General features: G+C 30.2%; 1 protein-coding gene across 4 annotated transcripts in view; it reads left to right on the forward strand.

Annotated features, from left to right (window-relative positions):
- Nucleotides 1-117: 117 nt before the first annotated feature.
- Nucleotides 118-21,620, forward strand: part of Mvl (solute carrier family member malvolio) — a 29,154-nt gene continuing 7,651 nt past the window's right edge. For 2 of the 4 annotated variants that reach the window (XM_036373453.2, XM_036373455.2), the window contains exons 1-11: nt 119-253; nt 8,050-8,260; nt 9,376-9,560; nt 9,798-9,962; nt 10,123-10,261; nt 15,058-15,213; nt 15,330-15,488; nt 15,581-16,026; nt 16,230-16,345; nt 16,413-16,504; nt 18,468-18,538. In XM_036373453.2, the coding sequence (XP_036229346.1) occupies nt 234-253; nt 8,050-8,260; nt 9,376-9,560; nt 9,798-9,962; nt 10,123-10,261; nt 15,058-15,213; nt 15,330-15,488; nt 15,581-16,026; nt 16,230-16,345; nt 16,413-16,504; nt 18,468-18,538 (1,760 nt within the window). In that variant the 5' untranslated portion in view covers nt 119-233. Of the gene's footprint in view, nt 254-8,049; nt 8,261-9,375; nt 9,561-9,797; nt 9,963-10,122; nt 10,262-15,057; nt 15,214-15,329; nt 15,489-15,580; nt 16,027-16,229; nt 16,346-16,412; nt 16,505-18,467; nt 18,539-18,844; nt 19,196-21,241; nt 21,579-21,620 lie in introns of those variants that run through there. The other 2 variants (XM_036373456.2, XM_036373451.2) reach the window with 2 other exon arrangements.

Here is a 21,620-nt window from a genome sequence, read left to right on the forward strand (position 1 = left end):
TTGTTGGTTGCTTGCTTTATGTGGTGGTGTTCGCTGTTTACCAATTGTTGACGTTTCTCGTTGCTGTTGGTTTGTTGCGGAAGAAAAGTGTACGTGTTTTGCTTATTTTAGTGTTACCAGATAATTTCTTCTTCTGCTTGTGTCGAAGAAAATATTGTACACATGTCCGTGCTTAGACTACGGTAGCCCAGAATACGGAGAGAAGGGCAAACGAAATTTTTAAATTAATTTCAATGAAGTGTAGTGGAAAACAGTAAGATCGCGGTATATTTGACATGCAGTTGTTTTGCACGATTTTTAATTTTTTTCGAAGAAAGAATACCATGCAAATATAATTACATGATTCTTTAAGCGTAAAGTAGAACAGATTTGCTGAAAATTCGCACACAAAAGAAAAGAAGAGAGTATAAGACATATGCCGAAAATTCAGCTGTTTAATGTTTCTCTTTTACTTTTCTTGATGCAGAAATTATAAAATAACGATACGAATGTTAATAGTAAACATATTGAATTAAGTGCTAATATTTACGTTGCATTATATATAAATGATAGTGCCTTAGCTCTTCATATTTTGCCATAAAAATACATATCTTTTTTTTATTGAGATAACTGGATGAAACAAGTAGTTCAATGTGGAAGTGATAGTTAAACTACTCCAATATAATAGTGTTTTGCGTGCGCTTGCATTAAAAAGTTGAAAATGGTTTTTGATTAATCATCAATCTCATTTATATTTCGCGCGTTAATTTGTAGCGAATGAATTGCATGAATACAAAAACTCAACTTGACACACATCAGTAAAGCTTTTGTTGGAACAATTGGCATCGACAAGCATAAATATCTGCACTTTCAAGTATGTTAAAGAGAATTTCTTATATATACATATATGCGCAGCTATGTATATAACATTCCTGTATCTACGTATGTATGTATTTCCATTTTGAAGGGGCAAAAAATACGTGCTGGTGTTCTATACTAGTTTATTATTTAGTTGAATTTCTTATCAGTGCTAGTACTCGAATGTTAATTATGTGTAAAAAAATAATTAAGTGGTGCAATAGCTTGTTGACGAGCCTTCAAAGAAGCAGATTAAATGTTGAAAGTTATATCAGATTAGTAATATATGAACAGTATATGCTTCAACGTCTTATCATATTGAAAACTAATTTTGCACGCCGTTGCTTAAAGCGTTATTGCCGACGTAGTCAGTCCAGCTGTTTTTATACTTTGAAATTTGTGCTATAATATATAACTCTTTTAGTGTTGCCAGATAATTAGTTTCGATTATAAGGTGCTATAAAATACTGATTTTAAAAAATAAATAAAATACATTTTTATCAAAATTTAAAACGTTAATTTTATTTATTTTTTGTATCTATTTACTTTCGCCATATTAATATAATATGTATATACTTAATTTAAAAATATAGTGATATAAGACCTTTTTTAAACATCATTATCAGCACAAAAAGAAAAATTTGTATGTATTTTGGTGATTACAGGAATTAGGAATTACAGGAAAATTATCTTAACATATAAATTATAACGTTTAGAAGACATATATATAATGTATATATGTACATATATTTGATGATACACTTCTGAAACTTGATACGCATTTAAAAAAAAAGTTAAATTACATAATTAATGTAATTTAAATTTATAATTATTCCCAAAGTGAAATAATAATATGGAAAATATTTTTAAATGTTTGTAAAATAAAAATAAAAATTATACAAACGTTCGTGTATATAAAATTTAATTCAACTCCTTAAAAACGCTGCCTACTTTATAGTAAAATAAAGTGAAATAATAATATGGATAATATTTTTCAATATTTGTAATATAAACAAATTTATATTATCATTATATTATAAATTTATTTATCATATTGAAACATACATATTTTAATAATTTCTATTATTAAAATTTTTTTGTTCACTATTTTAATTTAGGCTTTATCAATTTGTGAAGGGTTTAAAGCGCAATTTCTTGCGTCTATAAATTTGATTACTTATTTTATATGCCACATAGACAGCCGTCTATTTCATAAAATGACAGTGACAATGCTGTCCAAAATGATATTATACCTACTTATTATTAGTTACACTTAGATAGGTACTACCCATCCTATCCATTTCATTTAAAATTTGACAAGTTTAAAATTAAAAGCAACATTATTGTCATGTCGATTACTGCATTCTTCCATAACAATATGTGTAATCCTCTATGAATTTTGACAATTATAATTAAAAACAAAATTGTCGCCAGTCCTATGTAATTTGGGTAAATGTCACTCCAAGCCTTTATTAGTTACAGCTGTAAAAAAAGATAACATGTGGATATTCCTTTGTTTCCTCGACATTCCTTCTTAGGCTTATCTCCGCTTTGTTCTTAATTAAATTAAATACACATAATTGGATTCCCCTAAAGGGATTCACCACTCATCTATATAAATACGTATATATATATCGCGGGGGATTACTTTATATATACATATGTATGTATGTACTATGTAAATATATAGATAAGTGTATACATATTGAGTTAGTTGAAGTTGTTGACATATTTTTATATTTAAGAAATTATTTTTTACTTGATATCCTTTCTTTGACAAACTCTCTGATCGCTTAGTTAGAGCTCTACTATCTTGTAAAATTTTTATTAACATGAAAGCAACAACAATTTTTATGTTTATATTTATGTTACCTCATTAAATAAGGTCTCCATTAGATTTTGCCAATTGTTTGTTCGATTCGACAATCTAAAAATTTGGGGAATCGAAGACAACTATTATCAACTGTCAGAGAAGTTTGTTAAACGACTTATTTTTCAAGCCTAAACGCAGATTATTGTAAAATCGTTTGGACGCTTTGTAAAAGTTGATTTGTGAGACAAGCCATTTTCGTGAAGTTATACTATTTGTTTAGTTCCATAAGTACGCACTAAAAAATAAATATAAACAAAACATATGTAAACTGAAATGTTTAAAGCGGCAATAGTAGTAATTTCGGTTAACAGCTATAAAAGGTTCTAGGCACCAAAATAAAAATTCGTACACGCTTCGACAACAAATTTACGCAAGGTACACGAGTCATTCAAGGCAAAATGTGTTGAGGGCAATGATCAAAACACTTACATGTATGTAGTTGTAGATATGTACAATATGTATTTGACATACATTTGTAATTTGTTAAATTATTGGCCGTGAGCGTGCAAGAGATTTTTGAAGTTAGCGCAAGCGCAGCATCGCTGTGAACAAAGGCACACTAAGAAGCTGTGTAGTCATCAAGTGGAAATAAATTGAAATAAGAAAGCGAGAAACTGATAACTGAAGAAAAATTTTCAAATTTAATGCGTGTGTATTTATATATCTACACGTGTGTATATATATAATATTATAAATACATATATGCATATAATTATGTCCGCTTTTTAAATTAATTTAAAAGACTTTCTTTTTCTACGTTATGTACTTATGAGCTTTTCCAAATATGTAATTTGAATCTAAAGTACCATTGTTTACGTTTTCTTTATATTAAATTTCACTTAATTATTTATAAATAAACCATGGAGGTTGTCTAAAATCTCTAAATGCCTTATCAGTGTCTTTACGTAGACTTTGGGATTATAACCTTTCGATGACTTCATTCTCAGTCCAAAATATTTGTTTTGTTTCTTCACCAAACCGAAATGTTCCACAAATTCATTCATTCTTAAATGGCTGTTATTATTTACTTTAACTGGGCTTCAATTATTCGGATAAATCGAATCGATATTGATCTAATTGTAAATCCTATAAAAATTAAAGGGTTAACATATTCTAGAAAATAATTTGTCCGAAATTTTATCGATCATCTATACACTTTTGACACTCTTTTATATTTTTCATGGTTGCTTGTTAAATATTATTTCAGAATCTTTATTATAGTGGAAGCTTTCCTCTAAACGAACTTGCCAGTTTTAAAAATAAAATATAAATATTTTTTTTCTTACTTCAATCCGTCTGGACTGAGCGCGTTCACTTTGCTTGCATCAAGTTCATTCAACTTTGCATTTTTGCATTGCTCAGTTTGAAATTCAGGGCATAGTTTAATAAAGCCTCAGTTCATGTTTTTGTTTTTGCATTCGAATGCTGCAGAAACGCTTTAGCAATGACATAAATAATAAAACATTTTATTAATTATTGTCACATACAGCATTATTTTGTCTCATTTTTTTTTTATATTAATACTTTACATAAGTATGTATGCATGCATGTAATATATGAGTACATTAGTGTAATACATATGGAATTGTTTAAACACCTGTGATGTACAAATAAAAACCAAATGTATGCTTAGATTAGTAACCAAACAAAAGTCACAAAAATATTTTTATGTAGAGCATTTTTCAGTAGTGTTAGCATTTTGGTTATAAAGAAGTTAAATCTTGTCAAATCTTTGTCGGCGATTCTGTTACAGTTGTTGGTATGCCGTTTGCCATTACCGCTCGACTAACTAACGTTCTTAAACAATAAAAAATTTCGAATTTTACCATCCATGATAAACAAATTTTAGTTTTTGCTGCAACCATGATTAGCGACTCAATGTAGAGTAGTTACTATGAAGATATGCCATGTATATTAAAAACAATTGTTGACTTGCTCTTAACCGAGTAAGCTGCATTGTAATTGCTATATCTATTATCTTAACGACTATGTTTTATATATATTATTATTATTATCCCTGTTCTGTTATTTATAGAATCATAATGACATAATATATAATCAGAAAGAGTAACCCAAAACAAGCTCTTTATTGACTATTTTTGAAAGTTTTATATTGGTTGTATTAAAAAAAATACCATTTTCAAGCTCTTATGTCGCTACTTTTGCACTTTTTCTAGGAATTGTTATTTTTACTTATCATTGTTTATACTATACATAACAGACTTTATAAGTATTCTATTATAAATCTGCTAGTGCTCCTTGTGATTATCTGAACTTAGCACAAACATATGAACGTACATGAGTACTTTTAAAATCAAAAGTCCATAAACGAGTATTCATAACTGCAGATAAGTTTGCTATGAAATGCTTTGATTTAAAATATACATATTTTTGTATGTATGTAAATGGGCAAACTTGTACTACTGCTTTATATACGATCCTCGGTCAAAATTTAAAATAAATACAATTATGTTGGATATTAAAAATTGATAAAACATAGTCGGTTTTCGACAAATTCATTTTGTGGTATTTGATAAAATTTGATATTATAGATAGAATTTAAATCTCTGTAAAACTGATGTCGTATTCAACTGGCATTTGAACCAAATTCAAAATATTATGGAAATTATTGGTATGTTCTAAACAGTTTCATTCTAATCAAGTTAAAGTAGTTATGTGCCGTCAATTGCGTTCTATAAATCTCATAAATGATAAATAATTCTTTCGGACATTCCAATTGCTTAATATTTTTTCTTTCCTTTAACCAAATTATAATTTTTTGTTAATCTATATATGTCTTAGTACAATTTTCACCGAAGTCATGCAAAATAAGTTATTAAAATTAATTAACGAAATTATGAGAATTTTCGAATAGTAATTACTTTTACATTTTTGAGAGTATATGAAACAAAAGGATTAATAAACATTTGTCTGGTTGAATTGGTACGTGTATTGAGAAATGCTATGCTCGCATTGCACTTGAAATTATAGTTTCATATAAATTACTTTATATAAATAAAGTATGTTCACTTAAATAGTCCCAATAAATACTCACAGTTGCCTGTAGTATTGTTTTTCATATAACAAACACAAAGTGGAGAAAACTGTGGGGAAAATTCGTTAGGTTGGGAAAAAAATTTATTAAATTGTTCAGTTTCATAATATTTAAGAATGGCTGGGTTGAAGGGCGTCATGTGTTTCAGCTGCATAATACTTACTGTAAAAAGCAAATTAAGTTCATATTAGTGTAGTTTCTAACTTAAATTGATAACAATTAAAAAATTAATGGTTGGCGATATTTATTTGCTATATACATATATTTATATATATGATTTATGGTTTCCACAAAAATTGCACCTATTTATACCCTGAACAGGGTATTTTAAGTATGCCACAAAATTTCTAACACCCAGAAGGAAACGTTGGTTACCATCTTCAAGTAAATGAGCAGCGTGATGAGCTGAGTTAATTTAGCCATATAGCTTCGATGCAGACGAAATTAATGCCATCATTACTTGTCAGAGAATGTCAAATATACGAGAATATTTCCAATATGCGGCATAAATTAATTTGTTTGCTTTTTATACATAAACAATGTGAACATTTATCGCCGCCCCCCTTCAATGTGCTTGTGGTTCTACGCATTCATGCATAAAGGAAGCAATCATTTGTACGCTTTGCCGCTTCTCAATTAAACTTGAAATGAAATGCGAAGTTGTGCTAATTAAAACAATTAAATGGAAGATCACACAATATAATCATGATAAAGCTGAAAAAGCTAAAAAAGATTTATCAATGGAGAAATTTGATATTTATACAAAAAGCACTGCAAAAAAGTATGTACTCGTAGATCTATGGGAGTAGATTTTATATACAAGTGTATCTAGCATTTAAATGTATATGTATTTAAACGTTAATAGCGCAAATTCCGAAATTATTATATTTAATTGTTATTACTAGTATTTAACTAATTTTTAGTGATTTAATATTATTCTTATACACCTTCTGTAGTGGATGTATATGTAGCAAATGTTTTGCCAACTCTACTTGGTGGCTATTAATTTTTGATTAATTATGTAGGTATGTGTCGTCAAGGCTTCGAAGATATCGCTTTCTCTAATTGTTAACAAATCTATAAATCTTAATTAGAAATTGTTAACCGTGCATTTCTAGGGAGTCAAAGCTGATATCTTTACCGTTATTCTGCACCTTCGAAGCCTTGTTCACTGCTATTTTCATCCTCTCTTATCTTAACATGAAAAACATTCGATAAGGCAAGGCCAAAACTATACTAAACAACTCGCTCGATAGGCAGTGATTTGTCCGTTGGTTAATTTTTGTTAAAGTAAGTTCGGAGTTTTGATGGAACTGATAGTATTATTTAACGTCGACAGTGGAAACAGTTATAACTTTTGCAAGCACACACTTAGACATCTTTGTGAATGAGAAAATTTAGTCGTAGTTGTATAATACAAGTAGATTGGAGAAGTCTGAATTCCATAAATTCGGTATATTTCATAAGTGTTTGGCATCTTCGGTATTCAGATGCCCCTTACTCTTCATACATATGTATGTATATTCAAAATTAATTTTTTGTTTTTGAATACTAGAGTGGTGACAATATTATTGCCTTGATATAAATTCAAATCCATTCAGGTTACGTAGAATTGACTATCGTCAAAACACTCTAAACGCTGTTACTTTTACTTGGTGTTGGAAACATCTGGAAGTTGCAAAGTGAATTAGTAGAATTGCTAGTTGCTATTCCTTTCTCTCTGTATATTGAGATCTTCACAGTACGACGATAATACCCACGAATATTTTTCTTAACACGCGTCTGCCATGATTCCTCATAAATTTCATTTGCCGTCCACAGTGGACCTAGAACTTATAAGTATTTCCGTCCATTTATCGTTCAGTTAAACATCTTTTAATTGTTTATTTTTTACATAATTGGACAGTCAAACTGTTTTGCTTCCGGTCCGGCAATGGTTTGGAATTAATGACTGCAAAAAGTTTGCAAAATATAAATAAATACAATATGTCGGTCTGCACAGTATATGTACATGCATTTTATCAGCTGTAAGAGTTGGCAGTACTTCGTTCTTCGTTGTGACGGTTGTGTGCCTGAAATTTGCTTTTACGAAGCATTTATAAATATTATTAAATTTTAGGAGAAGCTTTCTTAATTTCACTAATTACTTAAATAAATTCTGCCTACGTCATAAATGTATATATGGAGTACTGCACCTTTTACATATCTATTGGAATGTTTATATGTATATACAATAGGTATGTAACACTAATTAACTGTTATTTTTTTGTTTACATTTCAATAGTATGGCTTCAAATGGATCATTTTCAAAAAATACCGATCAAATTGTTGAACCTACAGGCAGTTCATCAACGACATCGCCGCGTACTAGCACATCTCGACCGTCACAGCAGCATCTACAGTGTGTCATACCCGATGAAGGGACATATCTGAAACCGAATGCGAAACAAGCATACTTCAGTGATGAAAAGGTGCTCATACCACAAAATGATGAGGTAAGTGTCTTCAAATTAACTTCAATTAACAACAGGATTCAAAACTACTATAAAATTATCTAAATTAAAATCACCTGACAAAGCATTAAATGCATTTTTAAGTTTTAATGAACAATTGCAGCGTATTTTGAAACTATGTACCTGCGTTATTACTCATTACGACTTATTCGAATTCATACGATATGCCAAACTTTTATATTTGAAAAGATATCTTCACGACGTGGATTATTGCTGAAGGTAACGGTACAATTTTCGAACAAATTGTTCAGATCGTGTCACTATAGCATATACATAACTGCCATTAAAATTGATCGATGAAAATAAAGATATTTTTTATACCCTTTTAAGTTTAAGAAAATGCACCTGTGTAGGTATTATAGCTTCGGTGCAGCCGAAGTTAACGTTTTTTCTTTTTTTACAATTATTATTACTTATTGCCGTTATTCGATTTAACTTTATTTTCACCTTTTGTTGTTTTTGAGCAAACAATGATAGATCAAATAACTTTCAGTGCACTTCTTGTGGGTTTTAGAATCAATATGGTTCAATAAAAACCGCAGAATTATTGTACAAATCAGTAATTTTATTAAACGAGCCTGACTGAGAAGTTCAAAAACTTGAACTTGATGTATAAAACCGCGGCGTATAGAAATTTGATATTTGCATGCGTTCAATATAGCAAATACTGCACGTGCATTTTTTTGCGAAAAAATAAACAAACAAACATACACACGCACCCATGCATTACTTTCAATTACTTGACACAGTTTTCACACACACAGTTGGGTGCATTAACGGTTTTGCGAAAATTGGTGCGTTTGCAACATGCGTATATATGTATGGTACATGCATACATACAACGGGATTTATGATCATTTCAGGTGGCATATGCCTCATTTGCGTGTGATTGTTCATAAACGCATTTAATTGATCTCATTGAAGTGCAAACATGCCGCCACAACTGGCAAAAGCACGCATATATACTCCTACATAATTATATATATATACATATGTACATATCATATCTATACCTACATTTGTATTATGCAATATATGTATAATTAAAACTCATTCTGTTTGTATCTAATCTCATTGCATTCTTTGCGCACATACAGACTAGCTTTAGCTTTCGCAAATTATGGGCATTCACCGGTCCTGGGTTTCTCATGTCCATAGCATACTTGGATCCGGGCAACATAGAATCAGATTTACAAAGCGGAGCGGCAGCAAAATATAAAATCTTATGGGTACTTTTATGGGCTACGGTTTTGGGTTTGCTGATGCAACGTCTGGCGGCGAGGTACGTACACACATACTTACACTCATACATATATGTGAGTATATGTACATCAATAAATTTGTAACAAGTATGTTGTAAGATTTTTAACTTTACGACCGCATATAATTTACCAACAAAAGTTGAATGAGCGCTACCTTTTATTGCCACATTATGTACTAACTACATATACATACCTACATACATAAGTACATATTTACCATATATTACAAATTTATTTCTCAATTAATATGCCATCAGGTTGGGTGTTGTGACGGGTCTACATTTGGCGGAGATGTGCTATCGCCAATACAGAAAGCTGCCGCGTATCATACTTTGGATAATGATCGAGATTGCGATTATCGGCTCTGACATACAGGAAGTGATTGGCACAGCGATTGCCATATATCTATTGTCAAATAAAATGTAATTGCACACATAAACACAAATTTGATTGCTGGTTGTTTGCTTTTTAATTGATTTAAAAAGCTTTATATTGTTAAATATTTACATTTCTGCTCGTCCAAGTGCATAAACAATTATACTAATACTTAATCTCTTAATATTTTTTGATTTTTCCCTTTAGCGTACCGCTGTGGGGTGGAGTGCTGATAACAATTGTCGATACGTTCACGTTTTTATTTTTGGATAAATATGGTTTGAGGAAACTGGAGTTCTTTTTTGGCTTTTTAATCTCTGTGATGGCGATTACTTTCGGCTATGAGGTAAATTGTGGAATTTAAGCAATTTGAGGAAATATCTTTTTATCAATATCTAATTTATAAACATATTTCTGAAAAATATTTGAAATATTTTCTATATTAAATATACTCAACTTGACCGCAAATTGTTCAATCTAATATTTAGGGAATTTAAAAATTATGAAGTGATTTTTAATTATTTCATTTTAAGTAATTTATAGCATGGTTTCTACTTATTAAGAAAAGCCAAATCCATTACAATTTCGTTCCCAAGCCCGTCAGTTTCTTCAAAAAGTATTTAAAACTTTGAACGTAAAAGAATATCTCAGGATTTGGAATACCAGCGTTATCACTTCGTGATTTTGTAAATAGAAGAAAGAAAAGAAAAATTCTAGGATAAGAGAAATCTGGTAGCACAGTAGGGGTCATCACAGGGCATTAAAATTCGAGATGTCATCGTCAAGAGTCAGGTTAGCTATAATTGTCTATGGCATGCGTTTAGGATTATGCGATGTTGGATCATTGCTGAAGTGAATGTCTAGTTTTTATTCCAAGATCTTCGATGATGCACAATATTTTAATTTCAACTGAGCTTTGATAGTTAAAATAAGTCAAAAATTCTATTGAATTTAGCACATTTTCAAAATGATTAAATAAATTAACTTTTTTTTTTGAATATGAAAATTATTACAAATTTCGGTAAAACTTAATTGCTTTAATATTTGTAAATTGTGTAGATGTATTTGAAAGCTGTATTCTAAATTAGTATAAAACTTTACGAAAGTCAAGTGATTATGTATTTAAATATGTAAATTGTTGAACAATATGCTTTTTTTATATGCAAGTTTCGAAAACAATGACACACATACAAATGCACCACATTTTGCTTAGCGCAAATGATTTCAATATAAAAATTGCTTGTCCAAACTGTAGCTTCCGCTCAAAACGTTTCATATTCGTTTTTTATACTTTTCGTTACTGTAGGTTTTTGTGTACATACATACATATGTGTGCGCGAATTGACAGTTTTATTTCTATTTGTATTAATTTGCAGTGTTTGCGGTTTTCAGTGCTTTGTTTTTGTTCCGCTACATGTTACGTACATATTACGACTATACACATAAATATGTACATACATACATCTCACATAATAAGGTCGGTCGGTTGTAATATTTTAAGGCAAATCGAAGCAGTATTAATTACTCTAAATGACTATTTCAAATTTAATGGAAATTGCTTTGTAAAGACATTATAATTTTACAATATAATTTTATTATCGTATTATAGCCGAAAGGCTCCCTCAACAATTTATTGAAATACGAAAAATTAGTATAATGATCTGATTACTTTATTAAAATCAAAGTTCATCAAATGCCCGATGGTTTCAACTCAAAAATACGCCTTCGCATGCATTTATTTGTATATATAAGTAAATTTACATATGTACAATACATATTTATGTGTATGCACAATAAATAAGAGCGCCATATAATTTTGTAAATAAGTTTATAACTTTTAATTTCCTATGAACAAGCTAACTTACATATGTTTTGAACTAAGTAAATCAACTAATTAATATTAAACACCACAAATTTGACTGTTTATTAAAATTGTTTTACTCTATTCTAACAAAACTTTAAAATGATAATATTAGTGCATTTGATTAGTATAAGTATTAGTTTAGTGCGACACATATCTATTTATCTCAACCTCGCTTTACAAACTACAAGCATACTTACATATATTGTGCCATTGTAGAGTCGTTAGCTGATAATAGTTTGCAAAATGCTCAAAAAGTTATAGCTCCGATAAAGTAGAAATAGTAAATGTTCTATTTCAAAGTTGTGTATTTTTGAACGATTTAGAAATCTTGGCTATTCCTTTTGAGGTCCACAGTTCTCTCGAATTTCTTTGTCTACGGGGTTTGTTAGGATATATCCTTCTGAAAGAATATCTTCTAACATTAGAAAAGCTCTAAAAATTGATAGTATTAACTCTTACTATAAATTTTTTGAGCTTGTTCGTTCAGAAAATTACCCATTAAATATCAAGTTAAATCAAGAGCGTAAATTAAATGTTTCTCCCAAAGAATACAAAAAAAATTTAACAATCGTAAAATCAGTTGAGTTTGCATATAAATTTTGGTGGCATTTTTTCCACTGAGAGCAAGTTTCTGGTTATATTATATGTTTTCTTGATGCATAACAAAAACAAGAAAAAACGTTAACTTCGGTTGCACCGAAGCTATAATACCCTTCACAAATACAAAGGCTCCTTACAAGAACTTGATTCCGAACATTCAATTTGTATGGCAGCTATATGATATAGTGATCTGATCTGACCAATTTCTGTGGAGAATAATTTGTTGCCTTAAGCAATAACTCGTGCCTAATTTCGTGAAGATACCTCGTCAAATAAAAAAATTTTCCATGCAAGCACTTTACTCCGATCGTTCAGTTAATATGGCAGCTATATGCTATAGTCATCCGATCCATACAATCTCTTCTGAGATTGAATAAATGCCTTCAATAATAAAACATGCCAAATTTCGTGAATATACCTCGTCAAATGAAAGAGTTTTCCATACAAACACTTGATTCCAATTGTTCAGTTTGTATGGCAGCTTATGCTATAGTGGTCCGATATCGGCCGTTCCGACAAATGAGCAGCTTCTTTGTGAGAAAAGGACCGGTGCAAAATTTCAGATCGATAGCTTAAAAACTGAGGGACTAGTTTGTACATATACAGACAGACGGACATGGCTAAATCAACTCAGCTCATCATGCTGGTCATTTATATATTTTATAAGTTCTCCGACGTTTTCTTCTAGGTGTTACAAACTTCCCATATAGCAATTCCGTCTCTTCTGCAGCACAAAATTCTTGCATTAAACTTCCTACTTCAAATTTTGCTATTTCAATTTTTGAGAGTATTATGATTTTTGGCAGTATCGACTAAAAATTAATTATATATGTAAAAATTTCGCGTTATCGAACAAATTAAAATTTATTTTTGCACATATTTATTTAACTACGTACATATATGCGTATAAATACGTAAATAAGAGTATGTATGTATACGAGATCATTTTAAGATCTCCACTTGCTCGGCACTTTTTCTATTCACTTTCTTATCAGTTGCCGCCCCATTTTGTATGCAAACACACGTATGTATGGACATTTGTGATTGTAAATACATTTCCCTATTGTTTGTGTACATGTCGCCGCTTAGACTTACAATGTCATCTATTCGCGCAGGGTCTGTCAGCTTAAATGCCTTCAACTTCACAAATTCACTTATACACCCACAATAAACGTGTATGAGTGTACATATATGTATGTATGTAGTTGGTAATTTACAATGCCACAGATAAAAATGCAAACGTTTTCCAAAGAAATGATAAAAACGTCTCTTACATTTCTTAATAATCAGACGAAAGATAATGAATGACAAAAATAAATCAATCGGTTGAAATACTACAACGTCGGAGTGATTCAAATGGCTATGTGTTGTCCGTTGTCAACATAATTTATTTTAACAAAAGAATTGTTTATATTTGGCAATAAATTTGGATAATAAATTAAAATAAAATCCACTATATGACTATGAAATGCACATGATAATAAAATAAATAAATTTATGTAAAATAAATAACGTCTTTCTGTAAGGTTGTATGTATTAAAATTGAATATTGCAGGGTAATACCCTTGACACTTTAATTCCAACTGTTTAGAAATCGCACATGATACTTAAAATATTGCAAAAAACATTTAAAATATTAGTCAATAAAGCAGTTACTAAATGATAGAGCAATTAAAAAGAAAAAATTTAAAAAAGGTCGGTACCAAAAGTTCAAAGTCTAAGTAAGTAAACCTTAACCTATTTCCTTCTTTCGCGCCATTTTAGTTCCAGTAAATCGACATTGTTGAAAAATATGTCTATAAACTCAAAATGTTATACTTTGATTGATTTAAAGGCAGGTTGAAAAAACGCTTTACTCGAACCTATTATACTAATTTGTCTTTATGGCTTGGTATCTTGATATTCACTGAGGCAATATTTCAACATTTTGTAATCTTAATCTTATTTTACCTAGGTAGACCTTACTATTAAGGTACTTACTCTTCGATGACCCTGCTCTCCTCTATGGTACTGAATTTATTTTTGCCTAAAAGTAAAAATTTTTGATAGTTGGCTAATTATTACGAAGTTTGTGATATTTAAAAAATATTTATACTAACTGATATTTATACTAAGTACCTTCAACAAGAATTATTCCTCTAAAATATAGAGTTAAAGTAATTACTTTGAAGCTAAACTTGCAGGGATTGTCACAGAAGAATTGTGCTTTTGTGTCTGCTTCATATTCGACACGTCGGAGAATCAGTGGACTGCACCTGATAATCTTCGCCACTTCCTTTTCCGCTGGGAGGAAATATAAGTTTAAAGAAATCTAATTTCTTGAATATTTCATATTAGACCATAAGTTAGTTAGTTAGTTATAGGTAAAGAGGGACAAGTCAGATATCTGATGTCAGAAGACGTGACCTTTTAGAGGTAATGGCTCTTATGTATGATGTCGCTGATATTTTTTTACAGTACTGGCAAGTGCTATGTGATTTTCGAACTCTTTGTGAAAGGGCAAATAAAAAACGTTTACAAATTTAGATTAAACTTTACATTGAGTTCTTACAGAGTTCTTCAAAATTGAGAAAATTGCTGCCAAAGTAATATTTTAATTCTTACTTTAAAATATATATACATATTAATAATAAAAATAAATGTTTCGTCCAATAAAATTATATTTTAAATTTTTCCAGTATATCGTCTCAGCGCCCAATCAGGCTGAAGTGATGGAAGGCATGTTTGTGCCATGGTGTAAGGATTGTAATGCAAATGTTCTACTACAGGGTGTAGGCATAATTGGCGCTGTGATAATGCCCCACAATTTGTATCTTCATTCCGCTTTAGTCAAAGTAAGAGTTTAGAAAGTAATAAAATAAAATATTATCAATAAAAATTGTCTTAAAGCAACCTTGTTTTAAATAGCAATAATATTATTTGCGTAATAAATAAATTTTACTTCCAACAGTCACGTGATATCGATCGTCGTCAACCGAAAAAAGTCAGCGAGGCAAATTTCTATTTCTTCATCGAAGCGTCGGTGGCGCTCTTTGTGTCCTTCATTATTAATCTATTTGTCGTAGCCGTCTTCGCGCACGGCATGTACGGTAAAACCAATCAAGATGTGGTATGTGATATGCGATCTTCAAATCTTCAAATCGTCTTTTCTGAATTGTATTTCCATAATTAAAATTGTTTTTTTTTTGTTTTTTGCTTTAGTTGGATGTTTGCGTTAATCAAACAATGTTCGAGGATGCCAAATCGTCTTTTACGGATTCAAACAATAACACCGATCTCATCGAAGCCGATATCTATAAGGGTGGCCTATTTTTGGGTTGCACTTTCGGTGCTGCGGCTATGTATATTTGGGGTGTTGGCATTTTGGCCGCAGGTCAGAGTTCCACAATGACTGGCACATACGCGGGACAATTTTCAATGGAAGGTTTTCTGAATTTGCAATGGCCACGTTGGCGTCGTGTGCTCTTTACTCGCTTTATCGCCATCGTACCCACATTCTGTTTGGCATTTTTTACACGCTTGGAGGACTTAACACATTTGAACGATATTTTGAATGCAGTGATGTCGTTGCAGTTGCCTTTTGCCGCCATACCAACGATAGCATTCACTTCGTGTGTGGCTATAATGGGTGAATTCGTAAATGGCCTGTGAGTATATCGAACGCTTATGGCATGATAAATTTTTCACAATATTGGTTTAGACCTCTGACTCTGCCTTAACTTTAAAATTTTTCGTTTTCATGTTTGATAAAAATCTCAACCAATATATGGAAAATTTAATGCTTGAAGTAGTTTGAAAATATTTATAAAGTTATATTTAATATTAACGGCTCTTATTTTTATACGAAAAGTGCGAACAAAGTCATATCCATTATGTTAACCATAGTGGTAATAACGGTAAACATCTACTTCGTTGTTGTGCAGGTGCAGATGGCGTCTCTGGAGAATGGCTTATTAGCATTAGTTTGTAAGTATTTTTGGCACTTTTCTTAGTGTATATATTTTTGCATAAATTCTAATGGTAATTTTCTCAGGTATAGGAGCTATTTTATATTTGCTTTTTAACTTGTACCTTGTGATACACATGATTGCGTGCATGGGCAATCAAAGATTTGTCAATAATAGGGTAAGTTCTATAAATTAAAGCTTTAGACAAAAAAAAATATATTTATGTACATCTATATATGTATATGTATATGTACATATTTACATACATATATGTATATTTGTAGTATGTTTAATAAAATTTGGCTTCTTTCAAAATGTTACTGAACGTACATACAACCTTGACAGAATTTATACTATTTCACATAGATTATTTAGTGTTTATGAAATCCTTACTTGACAAGAATTTATAACCACACTTCAACGTAAGCGCATTGATGTAATATCTTGTAGAGTTAATGTGTGCGTAACTTGCCCTAGCCGCCATATAACTAATATCCGCATTTTAAAACATCCGGTTGACTTATCTCGCATATATTTGTGATGGTATGTGAAGTACCTTAATGAAACTCAGATATCATATTTTTTTGTGGTAATGGCAAAAATGGATAAAAGCTGTTCAATACTATCCCCATCTCTCATATACGAAATATAAGATTCTCAAACTTCTGATTGACTTTATACCGTATATATCGGTCAAAATGTAAGATATCTTAACAAAATTAACTGAACGCTTAATATTTGATATACTATAATTTAATGCCGAAAATGTGTGTATAAAATGAATGAATGATCCTTGCAAGTTGCAAGAGTATGAAATATTCGGTTACACCCGAATTTAGCCCTGCCCTACTCGTTTGAAATTATGTCTTAAAATTCTTCTGACCAATTTTTTTTTTATCGCTGCTAAGGCTTAACTTTTGTCCTGCTAAGCTCATATTACAAATATGGTATCCACTTGTCAATCACACTGATTAAATTGCCGCCTGACAGCTGTGAGTTTTTTATCAGTAGCTTATCAACATGTGGGCCTTTTAGGTTTTATCAATATACGTGTGTGTGATACGGTGTATATACGGTGAGTTCAGTAAACCTTAATTTAAGAAGTCATTCAAAATGATTTGTTCAATAATATATATAATATAATGAAGACGGCTAAATACACTGATTATTATATATAAAAAGTTGCATTAGTTTTCCAAGTAATACTACAATACCGTTCTTACAGTCAGGTTCTGTCTGGAAGGCAACCGGATTTTTATTCAGACAAGAGCTTTCACCTCAGTACCCTTTCGCAAAGCTTGATGGGTTTTATTTCATATTTCTACAACAGCAATTAAAGTATGATAAAATGAAGATGTTATATTGAAAGTTGAGTATTTGATCAATATTTAAACAAATTGAATATGACCGCTGGCTATATGACTATTATGCCTCACTCCTTATAAAAAATATAATTTCAAATACCAGAAAATTTTATGAAGGATAGATCTTTTTCTTTGACGATTTCGGTGCTTTTACCGACCAATAAAAATATTAAGTTTGTTCAAGTTTACACCAAAGCTATAATATCCTTCATAAATAAATGTTTTTCATACAAGAAATTTGTTTGTATCGTTAAGTTTGTATGGCAGCAATATGCTATAGTGGTCCGATTTAAACAATTTATTCGGAGGTTGTAGTGATGCCTTAGACAATGATCCATGTTAAATTTCGCAAATATCTTATCTAACAAAAAAGTTTTCTTTACAAAAATTTGATTTCGATTGTTCAGTTGCCTTGAGCAATAATCAACGCCGAATTTGGTGTAGATATATTTTCAAATAAGAAAATTTTTCAGACATGAACTTAGCTTTGATTATTCATTTATATATACCTAATAGGGTCTCCGACGTTTTCTTCTGGGTGTTATAAACTTAATATGCCCTACACAGGGTATAAAAAAACTAAAATGAAATGAAAATGAACACCACTTCGCTTGAAATGCTCCTATGTATGTGAAATATTTTTACCTCTCTCTTTCAAACTGGTCAAGGTTGTATGTAAAAAGCAGTACATATATTTTATTTTTTTAGTTATTGACACATATAAATCAATAATAACATTTCAACTTCTTATTCTATACTGCATGCTTCCTAACATAGTGGATCCAGAAATTTGTGCTCCCCAGTCAGAATAGTTTTACGATAAAGAACGCCAATTCAACGTATGCAAGGTAAGTCGCGACTTTTATATTATTTGGCTTTAAAACGACAAATACATAACCTAAATTTATTTGATTATTTTCTATAATGCAACTAACTAAATGGCACACTATTAATAAGCACGAAATGCACTGCTTCAACTTTTACTAAACCTATAAAATATTAACACGCTTCTTTCTAAAATCCTGTCGCTTTAAATATAACATAGCTTAAACTTATTTCAAAAGGAATTTTATAAATTAGCTGGTACCTATATAAATAACTATATTCCATTTGTTTCTAACAAAGCAACAAAAAATATTCTCTAATTCTAACAGTGCCGTGTCTATAGCAATTGCCGCGAGCAATGCAGCTAATGAGCCACTGCCTAAGACAATATCGGAAAAGGTGTCACAATAATAACAGTTACAATATTGTATATAATATGTGTAGCTAGCAAACACACACAAAGTTTGGTGCATTTATAAAAAAAATCATGTGATGTACATAACATTTAATTGCTTGCGCACATAAGTTAAAAGTTGTTAAAAAATAACCAGTATTTCTATTTTAAATGTACATATGTATTTTTATCTGTATTGAGTATTTCCTTGTGCGCACACAATGCTATTAAATATTATATTTATACACGTTTTATATGTTATAAATACAGTTAATGACCTATTAAATATTAAAAGTCTTTACAATTATTATTTTTTTTTTAATTTTCGATAATACTTTAATAATCTACATTTAGTCGTGCGTTCATTCTCACTGTTCTATTTTGTATGCTTGTTAATTTATCGTTTTGTTCAAATATAATATGTGCAAGTTTCTCGGCTCAGATGATGAAATCCGCAGTAATTACTCCATGAAAATTCGCATGTTTTTGTACACTTGTGTTCCTTGTTTGATGTTTAAATGGTGTTAAATATTCATGAATATTAGGGTGTCCGCAAACGCCCTTAAAAAACAAGCTCTTTGTTTTCAATTTAAACCGTGCCTAAATTATTTTACTTATTTTATTTATCTCCCATGCAAATTAACCTCAAACCTTTTTTGTAGAGCAGAAAATTTTGTACCAGAATAATTTTTTCAAAGTTGTTAATTTACTTGTTTAATGCAAAATATCAAAAAGTCCCACAAGCTCAACTAGTAAGTCGACTGACTTTTATCAAATATAAGTAACTAATTTTTGTAATGTTGATGTCTATTAGATGTCAGTTCTCAGATTTCATTTAAAAATATTATACTAGTTCAAAGCAGAGACAACTCTCTAGTTCATTTAATATTTTTAAAAGATTTGAATGTGAATTAACACAATGTTATCGATTCGCCGATTTTACTATACTCTCTTTCTGGACTATTTTGCCGAAAAATTGGTATTAGTCTGATGGTGCAAGCTATTACTTTTTTCCTTACTTGTTTGGTGTTTCACTGCAGGGTATATTACAACATAATATGAAGTATAAAAGTTTCTATTTTATGTATTGGTGCATTTGACATATTTGTATGTTATGTATGAAATAATTCTATTTATTTTCACAAAATATGAGAAAGACAACAACGGGTCTTTTTTAAATGATAAATCTCGCATAATAGAGATATAAGTAGAAATTTTAGTATTATAGTTGATATTTTATTGAAAACCATATTTACGTTTAAATATTTTATCAAATTTATTGGACTTGATAAGATGAAAAATGCTAATCTTCTACAATCCACTTGTGTTCATAACTCAGCCACTGCGAGGCTTTTACTTTCATCCCAAATTTTAAATAAATTTTTTTAATGTTATTTAATATTAATATCCGCATTTTTTCGTAATTTCGGACAATATTTTCATGGTAACTAAGGAAAAAAAATTACAAGTTATTTTGGCTATATTTTAGACATTTATTTGTTATTTTTAAATTTTTTAGGGACATGAATAGTGATTTCCCAATGATATTTTTACTTTGACCTCTAAGAATACGCGCTCAAACTCGTTTAAAACAAATTTTTATGTTTTGAAAAAAACATTATATAAGCTGTGTTTTTGTTATTTATTTTACATTGTTTTTATTGTACTATAACTACTGTTATTGTTATTGGATATTCAAGGCTGTAAATACTGTTGCTAAATCTAGTAGCTTTATGTGTAAACATGTTTGGGCGCATAGATATGTGTGGTATTCTCTGCCATTGTTTTTGTATCGTATTTGTTTTTTATTAATTTTTTTTGTCGTAACATTTTGTTGGGTTTATATATTATTTTCGTTCAAATTATTGTTTTAATTTCATCTTTGTTTCGTTTACACGTTTCGTCGTCTATATTTTCTTCTGCATACATTATTTGTTTTCGTATTTTATTTTATGTTACATACATATAAACACAATGCAAACAAAATGATATAAATAACGACAATGACACGCACCAAACCAAAAAAAATTTTTTAATGGAATCGGAATCGTCTCTTGGATGTTTATTGCGTAAAATATACTGTATTTCAATACATCTGAATGTTTACTCTGTTGCGCACAAAACACGTACATACATATATGTATATAAATATGTATAAATGTCGTTGAACTGTATATAAATGTGGTATTTTTTAAATATTCGTATGTGTATGTATGCACATGGTTTTTACAAATGTACATGTACATTAACATTATATACACACTGCAATAATTATCGTTTGTTTGTGCTATAACTACGTATCTACGTTTTTGCATGTGCTCACTAAAATTAGTACCGATGACACGCACATACTCACAGAATATTCACACGCATATGTATGTAAATTTTGAAGATAAAAAAATCAAAACAAAATCAAAAAACAAAAAATTCGATGTTCTGGATGAGACTTAAAATGCATTGGACCGCGAAACAGCCGGTGCCCTAAGTGTGCACCCTCTCTAATAAACATACACACACATACGCACAATTACATACGCATGCATTTTTGCTGACACTGAAGAAAGTAAACTGTATTAACAATTGGCTATTTTGCACAAATTGTGGGGAAAATTAACCAAAACTTACGACGCTGAAAATTTAAATGTGCTCAGAAATGTAAAAAAAAAACACAGAAATCATTTAGTTAAATATACATATATACATACTTTTGT

The sequence above is a fragment of the Bactrocera oleae genome, chromosome 2 (assembly GCF_042242935.1).
Source record: "Bactrocera oleae isolate idBacOlea1 chromosome 2, idBacOlea1, whole genome shotgun sequence".
Lineage (NCBI taxonomy): Eukaryota > Metazoa > Arthropoda > Insecta > Diptera > Tephritidae > Bactrocera > Bactrocera oleae.